This window comes from Protopterus annectens, chromosome 5.part0 (genome assembly GCF_019279795.1).
Source record: "Protopterus annectens isolate FY-2018-M chromosome 5.part0, PAN1.0, whole genome shotgun sequence".
In the NCBI taxonomy this organism is placed as follows: domain Eukaryota; kingdom Metazoa; phylum Chordata; order Ceratodontiformes; family Protopteridae; genus Protopterus; species Protopterus annectens.
Genome location: NC_056735.1, coordinates 260780269 through 260795603, shown reverse-complemented (window position 1 = coordinate 260795603; position 15335 = coordinate 260780269). Strand labels below are relative to the sequence as shown.

The window sequence follows — 15335 nt, the reverse complement described above, 5'->3', positions numbered from 1 at the left end:
TTTGAACAGCAAGCTTATTCCATATCTGAGAATGACATGATTGTTTGAATGCCCTGTACTTTATGATGGTGGAAGAAATACCTTCTGCTTTAGCAAAAAAAGGAATGTCAAGAGTATCGCAGTTAATAAAACTGGTGGTTCAAAATACCACAGATGCTGATTTGGACAATCTGTGCATATCCAGTCTAGAAATCACTGGTTACCAGATAATTTTGTAGTTTACATTTCAAAACTTCATTGCTCGAGAATTCTGGACAATGCAAAAATAATGCACTGGCACAAAATCAGGTACAATTTTTTAAGTAATGTTGTAATTCATTTTAGAACACCAGGCTTTTCATCAACATGCGTTTTCTGAATAAGAAGTATGCAACTCTAATGACTGGCATTATTGACTATATGTAATCTTCAGTATTTTGCCAGATAATCAAATGTTTTTATGAGGAACTAGGCAAAAATATACAACAAAAAAATCTGGAGCAGTTGAAAAGTATGTCATGCAGTGCATCCAGTGAGTGATGAAACTAACTCTGCAAATGAAAACTCAATGCTATTGCTGTACGGTGGATAAGTAATGTGTGGTTCCCCCCCAAACAGCCTATGGTGGTTCTGAAGGTGAGAGACACAAAATATCAGAAATTGTACTGTTGACAGCTGCAGGTGCAATGGGAAGTTGTACTCAAAATAAACAATGGGATGTAGTATATATGCAATCCAGTTTGGGTTGACAATCCCAATAGTTTGCTATTAAAAACTGGATTTTAACTGCCGTAGTCTCCTTGAATCGTTGTCGAGCCTTGGATTAGTATTGTGTTGAAGATTACAAGAATCAAAAGGCTGATACTCTTTCCTATGCGGCATGAAAATAAAATGATTGTATTTCTGATTTGCAGTGCATATACATCACTCAGACAGGTTTTGCACAAGCTAATGAGCAAAACATAAGAAAAAATGAATGATGTCAAAGTCAGAGGTCCACTTTACACATATACATACAGAGACTGAAACCATCCCAACACTCCTAACACCAACGTTTGGGCCCTATACATCATTTATAATACTGAGGAAATTAAACATGTTCTGAAAAGCTGCCAAAAATATTCAATGCATCTCCTGAAGGCAGAAACAGGCTTTTTGTTTAAGAATGTCATATAGAATAACACAAACAATGCTTAAAATGTTTGTTTGCTAACAAAACTGATCAAGACTGACACCACTCTCAGCCGCAACCCAGCCAACAGTCCCACACAGTTAAAATTAAGTAAAGTAGCAGCAAAAGAGCAGTGAAATGCAGTCTAATGGAAGAAAAGTAGCTATGACAGCTATGACCAACAACTATGTTAAGATATCATAAAAAACAAACATAATGACTACTTCTACATAAAAACTGATTTTAGCGCCAAATACAAACTAATGTAAACTAGTAAACAACACTGTTTTAAAGAAGAAAATTACTTTTAACTACAACACAGGACATAAACACTATACTAATTCATAAAATAAGCAAGAACGATAGTGCAAATATTTCACTACCTTGTGCATTAACTTGTAAAGATAATGAAAATAGTTACTTGCAAAGCTTGAGAACTACAGTGCAAGAATACGTTAGCCTAATCCACTAAAATGTATGGGAAAAATGCTGAACTATAACATCCTGAAACACAGAGCACAAAACAGCTGCATGCCATGAAAAGCCATTATGCCTTGGCTCGAAAAATACACAGGAAATAAAGTAAGCAAGAGTTGCTGCAGAGGGCAAATGTAAACGGAGGAATACAGTGATCTGAAGTTAGCATAACATCACTAAGAGGTCAGGATACAACAACAAAAGACTCTAGTCTCCTACATTAAATACAACTGGTTGTCCTTGATTAGGTAGACACTGCTGTCTTGCAGTCTGAGATTTTTGCGATTCGTTTGTCAGACAGTTAAAATTCACCAGATACAAGTACATCTTTTTAGGGATGGCCAACAATGCTAGTCTGATTAAGTAACTTATTCACAGCTGGACAGTATGCAAGTGTCAGACTGAGGAAATCAAGCCGATGACTAATGATTAGTCTAATTTGCAGATCACTGCCTTAATAAAATCAGTGCCATAAAGTCACCCAGGACTACATGGTAACTTTAAACCAGATGCAAGGCTACTGCCAATGTTAAGTTACAGAACTTTTTTAATTCTGCTTTTGCAGCCTGAGGTATCACAATATTCACAAGCGTCACCATTTATCAACTGCTCTATTTGTGAGAATGAACTTCTCCCAGCAAAATACTAAAACAGAGAGATACTCCTTTCTGATTCTTACTCTGTGCAGCAACAGTCTTACTTGTACTCTGTGTAGTAACAGTCTTACTCTTTGATCGTCCTTTCTTTGGATCAGAGGACTTGGTGGAAAAAGAAATGGCAGATGAAGAAATGCCTGGAAGTCCCCATGCCTCTTTTTGTAAGGTCTGAAATAAAGCACACATACATAAACAATGGATATTGTTTCTGCAGGTTTGACTACAGAATCCTCCAAAAACGTCTAATTTATACCATATCAACAAGTATCATGTCACTGTCTGTAATATTTCTATAGGGAAGAAAGCACAACTTATAATGGAAAACTCTAGGGAGATTCAACCAAACTACCAACTCCTTCTTCAGCCGTTTACTGCTATATGATTGGAAAAAGATAAGTGTTTACTTTCAATTGTCTTCTGCACTTCTGATTTAATACACATATTTGTAATCTGTACAACTGTTTTTAGTCTCCTTTTTGTTGTGTGATAGAGCTGAATATCTGTTACTGTTGTGACCCCTGTTTTGCAGTGAAATCTTGTCTAGAGGCCTAGCTGTTTTCTTTGTGGCAGAAAGTAAATCAGACTGGTTTAATCTAGCTGGCGGCATTCCTGCAAAACTGTTACTTTCAAATGGATAATTGGGCTGGTTTCTGTTTCTCTGCCTTTAATAGCCAGTGTAGTAAATCGGATATACTTGTTTGCTCAAGCTGTTCTAAGCTGTGAGAGACTGGCCTACTGCCTGCTGTGATTTTGGAAAATCTATGCACTTCTGATTTAATACACATCTCTGTAATCTGTACAACTGTTTTTTTCCCCACCCACCTGCCCAGTTCTTGTGGTGGTCTTAAGTCTTGGTGGCTTTAAGTTGCCCACCTCTGGTACAAAGTTGATACTGGACACTCCCGCCAGTCACATTACATCAGCTCATTCTACTGTTTATAGTGAGAACTTAGCAAAGGCCCACCCCTTTAGTTTCTGAACCTTGAATTATCTTATTATTTGTGGTCCCTTCACTTTCTACTTCATTTTGCTGTTTGCCATATTTATTACTGCTTGTTGGTAACCTCACTAAACTGATGACAGTATTCTACTAAATCACTGCTTTATTAGTGCTGTCTGATCCTGTTGTGATTTGTGAGCTACTGTTTTAAAGCAAACTACTGATTAACTATATTTCATTGCTATCTACTGCAATTCATTACTGTTTAACTGCATTTTATTGCATTTCATTGCTGTTTAACTGTATTTTTTCATACTGCAAGTGCTATTTTTTTGACTATAAGTGATTAATCTGTGCTTCATTGTGAGTTTTTTCAGTACTTACGTATTATTGCAACCACATTCTAAACGACTTACAGTCGATGTATTGTGGCAGCCCTTCAAGCTATTGTTTTACCTTTTTAGAGTGTAATGTTTCAAACACCAAGTATATGGATACTGAACACATGAAGATGTTTTTCAATGTTATGCTAGTCAGCATGCAAGTTGCACTGTATGAATACAGCTTCCATGGGACCCGACAATATCCCTGGCTGTACTCTACATGAATTACAAAGTGAACTGGCACTACATCTGTGTGCTCTGTTCACTCACAGCCTCACCTCAGGCTTTGTCCCTACTGAATGGTTGACTGATACAGTCATCCCTCTCCACAAAGGAGGAGCGACTACAGACCCTGGAAATTACCGCTCCATTAGCCTGAGTATGATATGTAAGGCTATGGAGCGTATCATCATGGACCTAATTAACAAGGATATAGGGACTCTCCAAACTCTAGATCCCATGCAATTTGGTTTTGTGAAAGGTAGATCATGCCTGCTCAACCTGGATGACTTCTTTGAGTCAGTCACCAGAGAGGTGGATGAAGGTAAGGCAGTCCATACAGCCTACCTCGATCTGGCCAAGGCCTTTGATACCATTCCTTACTCAGGAATTACTGATAAACTCAGAAAACTAGGCATCAACTCCCTATATCATTAGGTGGGTTGCAAATTGGCTCACAAACAGAACCCACAGTGTGAAAGTAGCGGACTCCAAGTCAGACTATCAACCAGTCACAAGTAGAGTCCCACAGGGATCAGTCCGTGGTCCTCTCCTGTTTGGCATCTACTTCTCAGAAGTCCGGCTCAATACGGAGGGACTCTGGCTGACCAAATTCGCAGATGACTGCAAGTTGGGAGCCATTAATAACTCCCCAAGTAATACAGACATCCTACCAAAAGGCCTCACTGAGACCAATGACTGGTGTCAAAACCATGGCCTTAAAGCTTAATGCTAAAAAATGTGTCATCATCCCCTTTGGGAAAAACTCAGTTCCCACTAATTACCACATCGATGGGAGTCCACTGAACACTGAAGACGTTACAAGAGATCTGGGGACACAGGTTGACAGCAACCTCTCCTTCGACTACCACATTGCCACTGTGGTCAGAAAGTCCTTCTATGTGGCACATCTCATTACCAAGGGTTTTGCATCCAGAAAGAAAGAGGTCATCATTTCTATCTCTACTCTTCCCTCAATAGACCAATCATAGAGTATAATGCCCCATTTGGCATGTACCTCACACCTGCAATAACTAGAGAGGCCACAAAAGTACCTCACGAAGAGGATCCCAGGCCTTAAGCACATGTCTTACACAGAGAGGCTCAAAAATACTCCAGCTATTCTCTCTCTCATATCGAGGCAATCTCTGCTTGACTTAAAGCCATGTCTGACCCAACTCTGTTAGAAATGCTACATCTAAGGAAATTCCAATCCCTCTGCACCACAAACTCCAGAGACCTCAACCTCACTACCACAATCCACAGAACATGCTGGAGGGACAGGCTCATAACCCAGAGACTGCCCATGCTCTGGAATAGACTTCCCATACATGTCAAGCAGACCACCTCACTGGCCCTCTTCAAGAGAGATCTTGATGAGTGGATGGGAAATAGAAAGTTCACCCCAGGGATCACTCCAGTGGCTCTACTTGATAGAGGCACTGGGAACCAACAATGGGCAGCACAATGCCAGGGCACTTCTATGGGCTAGGCTTGTAAAGGTCTCGGGGCCATTAGTCTAGTACACACCCATGAACCTATATGCAAGAAATTATTTTGATATAGGGCTTACTTACTTGAGTCGGCCCATTCCAACAAGAAAACCATATTCACTAGCCCCCACACTTTTGCACTGCTTTAAGGAAATGAGGCATCTCCTCTGAAAGAATGTGGGGTTCTACAGCATCACATAGGATGAAAAACTACATAGTGAGATTCAGTGTGGAGAGGGACAGGTGGCAGCGACATGGCAGAGAAATTGCAAGTTAATATAAGGAAAAACTGAATTCTCCAGAAATCATAACAAAACAGGCCTTTCCAGACTAAAATGGTACTGTCAAGATCATCTGGTCCCTCTTTAATCTAATCAAAAAAAAATGGGAAGAGGTACATACAGAAATTTCTTTGGCCAATGCATATGACAAGGAGATATAAATCCATCTATTTCAGTACAGGGAGAAAAATTAACTGCATATGGCATTCATCAAACAAGCAAAGACGTCTGCAACTGGACCGCACACCACAGTAGTAATTCCTGGTATACTTCTGGCTGAGCTTTTGTTCCAACAATTTAGCTTGTCCAGATGTTAAGTCAACACCCAATACAGTATGCAACTCCATATCCGTGGACTTCCTTCAGGGCTGGTTAAGAACTACTGCCTCCCTACTTGTTAATATACAATACCATTGACATGACTTCAAATACCATTGACATGACTTCCATTTAGGCCTAACGATAATTAGGCCTTTAAGGAGGCAAGTGCTGCAAAGTTTTTAAAACTGCCACCATCTCAGAACACTTATGTGCAACAGACCCTTTTTGTCTGACCAGAAATGTGTTCTTTGTTCAAAATTAAGTAGCTGCTCTGCCAGTCTTGGACAGAGCCTGAAAGAAATCTTCCCAGTCATGTGAATCCTGTAATCATACAGATAGAAAGCTTGAGGGTCTACTGCAGAAAACTCATATGTAGAACTGCAAAGAAAAGGTATCATGGGCATGCTCCTAGCCAGGAAAACTGGCAACAAAACAGACTGCCTCCCCCCAATGGTTCCTGGGTGCTAAAGAATTTGCGTTCTGCAGAGGAAGATATACTGTCAGAAGTTGTGTGCATCAACAAGAGGCAGTCTTGTCCCTACAACTGAGACCTGAAGGATGAAACCTATGGAACTGGTGTCCAGTGGGCTATTCCAGAAAGAGGACTTCAATATGACTACATAACCATTGCCAGACAGCTAATGCCAAACTGCACATGGGCAGAAAAAAAGGCCAAAACAGTTCTAGAGCTCCAAGATGTAAAAACACACAGGAATGACCAATGCATGCTCCAGCAGTGGAAGACCCAACATCTGCAAAACAGAACACACATGGACTGAAAGAATGACTAATTTCTGAAGTAGAAGGGTCCTAGATCTGCATGACATTCTTTACTATCACAGCTCCTACAGCAAAGGAAGGTGCAAGCGAAACACAGATCCAGTAGGGGAAAAAGATGTGGTTTCAGAAACAGAAAGCTGGCCTACTGGTAATCTCAGTAATCTGTAAAAAAAACAACAAAAAAACATACACACACGTGTGTGTGTGTGTTTATATATATATTATACACACACACACAATATATATATCTATATATATAACAATAGATCATAAGTCCTTCCTTTCCAACATTTCCTTGCGTTGCTCCTTTTTCCTTCATGGGTTCTTAATTAGGGAACTTAGGAATAAAGTGGTGCTTCTCAGAAAGACGAGTTCTCAGGACTTTGTCCCACTGATGACAGATCTATTCACTAGTCCTTCAGAGAATATAACAATGCCTGATCATCATACATAGTACCAAAGATGCACCATCACAGAGACTTGCATGTTTAGGGGGATCTGCTTCCTGCAAGTGTACCTGCCCGATATGTACACCACCAAAGCCAAAATGACACACAAAAACATCAAGGTACTGCAAGAAAAATAAAGAATAAACATGAAGTACTGGGTCTGTCCTCACACTGTAAACCAGCATCATTTGTGCAGAGGATTCTACCCAAACACTTTACGCAGGAACCTTAGCAGAGGAAAAGCAACCAAAAAGAGAAAACCTTAAGGTATGTTTCCCACTTATTCTGTCAAATAAGCTTAGCATCTTACCTACTTTTTCTTTTTAAAAGTAGGTTAAAGCGGGAGGTGACTATGGCTGCTTTTCGTTTGACCTTTCCTTTCAAAACACACACCTCAATAGGTACATTCTCTTTAAGGTGAGCCTACCCCATTAATGTGGTGGAACATACACTGCTTTACACTTGTACAATTATTAGCACTACCTCTTTTCTCCAACCATCTCCTTTCTGAACTCATGCACTTGCTCCTACCCCTTTTTGAGTTTACTGCTAGAGACAGCCCTTGAATGAATAACTCCCAAGCCAGTGGGAGTTGTGTCCTGCTTTGCATTCCTCCCACTCCAAATTCCCCAGCCATCCCCCAAGACCACCCATTATATTTACTCTGATCCTCACCCACTATAACACCATCCCTCTTAAAAAGACACCACTATAAAACCACATAAACCTCTTATCTCACTAAACTCAGGTTAGTACTACAACATTACTGAAGTCTTAACTCCCACTTACAACTTCCTGTACAAACACAACACACATCCAAATCAGTAATATGTTCCTCTTTCTCATCTTACCTTGTTCCATCTCCTCTCTCTTTCCTCTTCACTTCCCTTACCCATACTACCAATAACAAACATCTTCATAATATCTATCATCATATCACTATGTATTACTCATACTTCCATAACTTCTGCACCAAACCAGCACCATAGCTCCCCAGTAATCAGACCAATCCTATTTCCCAGCTACCAAGACTCACCCATTTTTCTCTCTGCCTAAAAATAGCGAAGATGTGATTTTGACTATTCTCCATAACCTTTATACTCTTCCTTAAGAGTAACATTAAACCCAACCCAGGCCCACCAACTCCCTTTCCTCAACATCAGAGCTACTCCCTTCCGGCACTGGCCTGTACCCTCCTCAATGCACATAGTATAAGAAACAAGCCAGACCACAAGTGCTTTTATTTCCCGGCACAACCCACACATTCTAGCAGTCACGGAATCCTGGGTCAAAAAAGACTCCCCCAATTTCCAACACTTTATAACCTTCTACAAGCATGTCAATGATGCCAGACCGGACAATCAGGTGGAAGTGCTCTAATTTTGTACAGAAATAACTTAAATCCATAAGTTACTGCCCAAGGAAATTTCCTCAGACTTTGGTCCTAACTGGAATCTCCTAAAATGTCCAACTCACAAAGGCAAGCCACTACTGATCACTACAGCATACCCATCAGCCCCTGCTTCCCTAGATATATTCAATTATCTTGGCACTCTTTCATTTGATATGGGTACTTTCCTAGCAGACCTAGCTGTTCTTCAACTCATAAAAAAACAACAAGACCTATCCCTAGTTCCACCAAACACTCAACGCTAGACATGATATTACAAACATACCAAACTCCATTGCCAACATAAACATTCTGCTACCATCACTAAGCAAACACTGCCCAATCACCTTTACAGTTGTTAAGCATCCTATTAAACTATCACCAATATTAAAAGCTTTAAGAACGCAGAGCAGCACAAATATAGACAAACTTAGAACCTCTCTCATAACTGGAATCACATGCTCTTTACACAAACCTAATACAGCAGCTGTAAGCCTAAGTAAGTTTCTACTCCAGCTGCAAGGGAAATTCTTCCCACTTATCCACAGGCTTTATAAACCCACCAAAACTGAAGCACTATCCACTGAATCAAACATCATTTGACTCTAAGGGATGAAGCATGGCAAAAAAATGAAACAACTAAAATGAGTGGGCAAGAGCAGCAACATCCCTATGGAGCTTTAAGGAAGGAAAAGTGCTAAGAAACACTGCAGTGATCCAAAAAGAACTAACTAGACTAGGTTATATGTGAAGAACAACTGTGTGACCGAGTCAGGTTAGGCAAGTATGCCATTTTGAACATAAAAAGGCAGTAACAACACGTCAGAATAGAGGGCTATGTAATCAGATGAAGATATAGGTTAGGCTAGGAGACTGTTCCCAGGGTTCAAGACAAATAGAAAAAGCCCTTTCTCTAAGGAGCAAGTCAGTGTGTCAGAATTAGCTTTTGAGAGTTATGTGAGTGGTTATATGTGTGGGGCATTAAAAGCATCTGAAGGCAGAAATGGGGCAAAACAGAAAATATTAAGCACCAGTTAAACCCAGAGTTAGAGAAAAGCAGTTGGCCTAGTTATACCTCAATTCAGGGAGGATCCGGTATCTGAGGAACAACATCTATTAATACTCTATACAGGCTTTGAGTAGCTTATTCAGTCTGAAATCAGTAGGTATGGTGAGAAGTAGGAAAGAAAACAGAAGAATGACAAACAAAACGTCAGCAGGTTTAAATCTAAATATGAGACAATACCACACCTAATGGAGAACTGGCACATAGGAATAAATCCCAGACAACCAGAGAACAATTAGCAGTTTGGATTACTGGAAAGACTGGGCACGAGCTTTCAACACTGGCTTATCATCCTGGAAGAAGGGAGATGGCTAGACCCACTGCACTGTTTACCTAAACTAGCAAACTGGGGTAGTGATCCAAAGGTTTGGCGTGTGGAAGGCACATCTCCATCCAGTACAGTGGCATTAATACAAGTTACTGGTTGCCGCAGGGATGGAGAGGACTCTCACGTGTGGTGGCCTACTGAGGCAACAATTTGGTCAACTGGCTCTCACCTTGGTTAGAAAATGTACAGGCCATACAGCTCTCACACTGACTGAGCGAATGAATAGGCTAACTGCTGCCAATCGGAGGAACAAATCTATCAACAAGGTAAAAATAAGTAAATAAGTAGTGGAGCTGACAACAGACGTAATAGTGGTGAGGTATAGGATGACTTTATTTAAAGTGGTCACTGAACTTCATAAAATTATATCAAATTATAATTTTCTGTAAGACAGTTATCCAGGCAATCATCAGCTTTTTCTGGCTTCCCATCCCTCAGTTCTCCTTCAAGGACTGATATGTGCTTTGCAGTGCAGGTCCTTCAGTGCACAACAGCTTCCTTATGTGCAATTATACTGGAACAACCGTTAGCAAGGCCTGCAAGCCTAGATCTTGCACAAAGCTCTGTATACTTACCTCTCTCAGAAAAGGTACTTTCTGCTGTGCTGTGTGATACCAGACCATTGCCCTCTTCAAGACAGGAAAGCAGGCAATAACTGCTTCATTACTGCACCCCCCGAGTTGACTCCAGCACCTGAATTATTATTCAAAACAAGGTAATTTGGGATGCAATCAGGGTTTCCTCCCTCTCTGCCATACAGCCAGCATGACAGACAGCAAGTTAAACTCTGACCATATGCATCTTTCAAAGTCAGAAATGAATATTCTACAGCCCATCCAATTCTAAAGGGAGTTTCAGGTTGCTAAAGAAAGATCACTATACCACCTTTATAAAACTCAGTCGCTCGAACCATTGTTGAAAACAATGATTTCAAAACAAGCCACCTGATACAATTAGAAAAATGTATGACTCCTTACAAAAGTTGGCAAATGGACTATTTCACAAAGTATCAGGAACCACCATTATATTTATTCCAGACTTGTCTAGAGCATGAAATTTAGTCTGGTTTTATATGGAAAAAAATCCATGCCTGGATGCACTGCTTGGGGAGCTCGCATCAGATGAGAGAACCTATCAAAAATTAATATCAGAACTAGAAAAATATGAGTGAGTGAATGTGAGAATGAGACCTCTTAAGATCAAGAAATAAGCTTGTCCTAAAAAGTACAAGTATTCAGTGATTAAGTATCAAAAAAAAAAATAACTCGTATATGGGAAAAGTAGAAAACATCAGCTTTGGATTACAACAGTCAAGCTTCTTGAAAATCAACAGGTCATAAACTTGGCAATCAAGCTCATGAACTATTAAAATATACGAAACAGGTCCCAAGATGGTAACTGCCAAGACTGTGGCTAGAGTACAGGACAGGCACAACAATGTGAAAATAAGACATTGAAGGAGGCATCACTTGAGGAACAGTAACAGGAGTAAAGGAGCAACATTACTGCTGATGTTCACCACAGTGTGCTCACAGTTGGGTAACACAATGAAACAGACATATCGGCAAATGTCAAAAGATTCAAGTTCTTTAAAAATTAAATTAAGAGCAGGTTAACACTGTGAAATTTAAAACACAGTCTCAGCTAGTCTGCTCCATTTCTTTTCATGATAATTTCTATCTGTGAAACAGAACAGTGTTGATGCATATTCAAGAAGCCATATTTTTGAAGCTCAATAGCCTCATGATTTTTGGGAGGTTCATGTGTAACTAGGCAATCGCAGATACAAGAATTTTTGTGAAGAGAAGAGAAATAACGGGATAGTTCTAGAAGCTGAATGGGGTCTCTATCTTTAGGGACAGAAGCCACAAGGGTCAGCAACTTTTATCTTAAGATATGCATCAAATATGAAGGGAGAATGCAAACAATATAAAAAAAGGTAAGAAAATAACAGCAATGCATATTTTTAAAAAGCAAAAGTGAAGGCCAGTATTGGAGAAAGGGTGACTGGCAGGAAAGTTTATCTAACATGTCTACCACATGCTTTCATGGATTCTGTTGACAACAGAAGAGGAGGTGCTGCACAGACACACAATCAGGAGAGCTAAAATGGTTGCTCATACCTTTTTTTTTTGGGGGGGGTGCTGAAGGAACATCAAAGAACACATTTTGCAATGGATACCTCTTAAAGAAAGACAGGCAGCATCAACTTTGATCACCGATCAAAAAGGGTAATTAAGCCTTGCATTTTCAGCGATACAGTAGTCTCCAAATTACTTGGGCTTGTGAAACGGATTAGTTTATTTCCTACATAATTAATACATCTTTATTTGGTGCTACCAACCTGGTTATTTGCACTGAATGAAAGGTTCCTTTTCCATAGTGATGTGGTGAGACAAGTTCCACAGAAGAAAACTACAATCAGTTTCTGAGTTACCAAAGCAGAGTAGCATGCGTTCTGAAAGGAGAAAGGAACATACTAAGAAAACACACACAGGCACAGGGGGGGAACAGATGCACCTTTCACCTAGACACCATTGGAGAGCAGGTGAGAGGCTGCAGCACTAACTGGTACAACACTATGCCACCAAGTGCCTTAAATGTCTACATGTCCTTCTTATACTTCTTTGTGAAGTGCAGGAATTAAATATGGACTAACCAAAACTTTCAGCTACTTCCGTGGCAAAATCGCTAGTCTTCATCTTACTTTTTATTTCATTATCAGCCAACCACATGAATCTTCCCTAACTTGGAAGGCACACTGGTGAAGTACTGTTTGAGAAAACAGCAAATGCACAGAACTTCTACTACAAAAAGAGTAATCAGTATCAGTTCCTTTTTGTACCAAAAGCAAGCACTCTGCCTAATGGTGGAAATGTTAAAACTATATATAAAAAGTGTATCGCTACTGATTTAAAAAACAGAAGGTGCTCTTTCACTAATACAGGCTTTGCTTTATCAGTCATCAATCCACAAAGATACTATACAGCTGCATAAAATAACCTCACTGGCATCTTGCACACTAAATCATAATCTTTACAGTTGTAAAGGCTGCGATACAGTTATCACTAACTCTTCTTTAAATTTACCACACAAACTCAACTGTACACAACTTTGATTTTTGTTAGAAAAAGGCTCTAGTACAAAAAGAAATCTGTAGACCTAGTTTACCGGTCTTAAAAAGGACGACACAAGACCAGTCACGTGATTACAAGACAGTAGATACACCTAGGTGGGAAAGCAAAGGATTTGCTTATATGGGTGCTTGAAACCTCTTACCAGGAGATAGCACAGACATGCCAATGAGGTAATGTTAGGTAGCTCATCAGGTTAAGTGCAAAATGGTGTCTAAATTGGCCAAGTGTACCAAAAAAGTCTACCAGTTCCTGTTTTATACACAGTTTCGCCACTTCTTAGTGTGCTCACAAATTTTATCTGTAAATGCTACATGTACCACTTTGTCAAATTTCACAATGCATCAGCACAGCTTAATGGAAGCTAATGTGTCAAGAAGCACAGACTCCACAAAAATATGCCTGGGAAATGCTTTTACAACTTGAAGGACTCTTACAACTCCTGATCAGTAATGACCATCAAGCTCCTCATGTATATACAACATCATTTTACTATCTAGGCATTATTCTAGACTGACACTTTACCTGTCCCCACAATGGATACATACCAGGCCTAGAACACTCAGAGCAACACTATCTCAAGACCATTGCTCACATGAAGCATACTTGTGCTGATACCGAAAACTGTACTGGAAAAGTCTATAGTGCTAAAGCCAAAGATTGCCTGGAGTAACTAAATCACCAACTTTACAGAGTATGCCATTTACCAGCATGCTGTGTGAAAACACTTATGCAAATTGTCCATGGGCTTATCCTCCATGGTGACCTACAAGAAGCTGTATGGTCTCTACCAGAAAGTCATATTCACCACAATGCTGGTAATGCAGTGGAAACACAAAACACAAATGTATCAAGAGGAAAAAACACCCAGCCTTACTAATACTGTTTTGACTGTTGTGACTAGTCCCTGTGCTATTAAATCAGCCCCTAAGCCCCTATCCTTAACTCCCTCCCATAATGCACACTCTCATTCCTTGACACTAAATGCCCACTACCACCACGAATGCTCCAAGCCTCCCTTAATGCTTTCTACCCAACCCATCATTAATTAAAAACACAGATGTAGAAAACAATTTGGTGCCCAAGCCTTATCCCTGGGGAGAAATCCCAGAGCACAGTTTTTACTTGAGATAACCCAATCTTCACCATTACCATCTTTCCTAATCACATTTTTAACCTACCTCGGCATTTTAGGGCCCACTGCCACCAACTCTACTTTTCCTACCAGAGGTCTAGAAGGAACAAATACTGATAAGCTACATATCCATTTTCACTTTGTCTCAACTGCTTGGCTGAGTTGCTAGAGCTTCCTGTTAGCTAAGCTGACTCGAGAGGCCAAAGTACAAGTCGCACTGAGAAATGCTGGCTTACTCTGTCCTTAAAACCTGTCCAACTACCTTCCATAGCTCTAACATTTCCCCAGCCCCTCTTAAGATCCTCACTTACTTTATTTGGCAACACTGGTCATTACGGGGAGTCAACATACAAGCCCCCCCCCTTTGTAAGCTTTATTGCACACAAAACCTTAAATCAGTGTATGAGCTGCCATGCTCCGAGGTCCTTTGGGTTTGGGTTTAGCAGGAGGTTATCTGTGACAGGTATAAATACCTAGCTCAACTGGAGGGGTCTCTCTCTCTCTCTCTATCAGCTAATGCAGTTAATACTGACGCCATTAAAAAAAAAAAAATTACCAAAGCCTTCCAAAACTGAAGACCAAGTAAGCATCAGCCTAAACCCTCAAATTTACTTCATACACACAACCCAACATCAACAGTTCATATGCAACACACAGCCCGTTCTGACACTATTAAGAAAGATCTTACTAAATTCTCAACCCATTCTACTCTCCATTTCAACTCACAATGATGCTAAACTATTTTACTACTGATATGCATATGCACTACACTGACTCATCTTGCTACCTACCATACTACTCTCCACATCATATCCCATCTTGACTACTGAATACACTATAACACAATACCCACTTCTCTCTAACTACATCTCCTTGCCTGTACAAATCTACATACTCAGATTTCTACCTTTTTGTGTATACCAAGGATAAAAAACATCACTCATTCAGTTATAACATAACGTAAATACAATTAGCTCTATACCTCTACTCACCCTTCATTCATTCTGAAAGTTAGTAAAGATATCCATCCAAACCATGGACCTACACAACACCTATTTATCACAACCAACCACTTGGCATCCAATGCTCTCATAATAATTTCCCCTCTTCTACTGACTCAAACCATACTCTTT

The 15335-nt window shown here is 40.0% G+C and overlaps 1 protein-coding gene across 3 annotated transcripts in view; it reads right to left on the bottom strand.

The window, feature by feature from the left end:
• The window catches only part of NDUFV3 (NADH:ubiquinone oxidoreductase subunit V3), a 270469-nt gene that overhangs the window by 231313 nt on the left and 23821 nt on the right, over positions 1-15335 (bottom strand). Inside the window, exon 2 of one of the 3 annotated variants that reach the window (XM_044072231.1) lies at positions 2307-2451. In XM_044072231.1, the coding sequence (XP_043928166.1) occupies positions 2307-2451 (145 nt within the window). The remainder of the gene's footprint in view (positions 1-2306; positions 2452-15335) is intronic. The other 2 variants (XM_044072232.1, XM_044072233.1) reach the window with 2 other exon arrangements.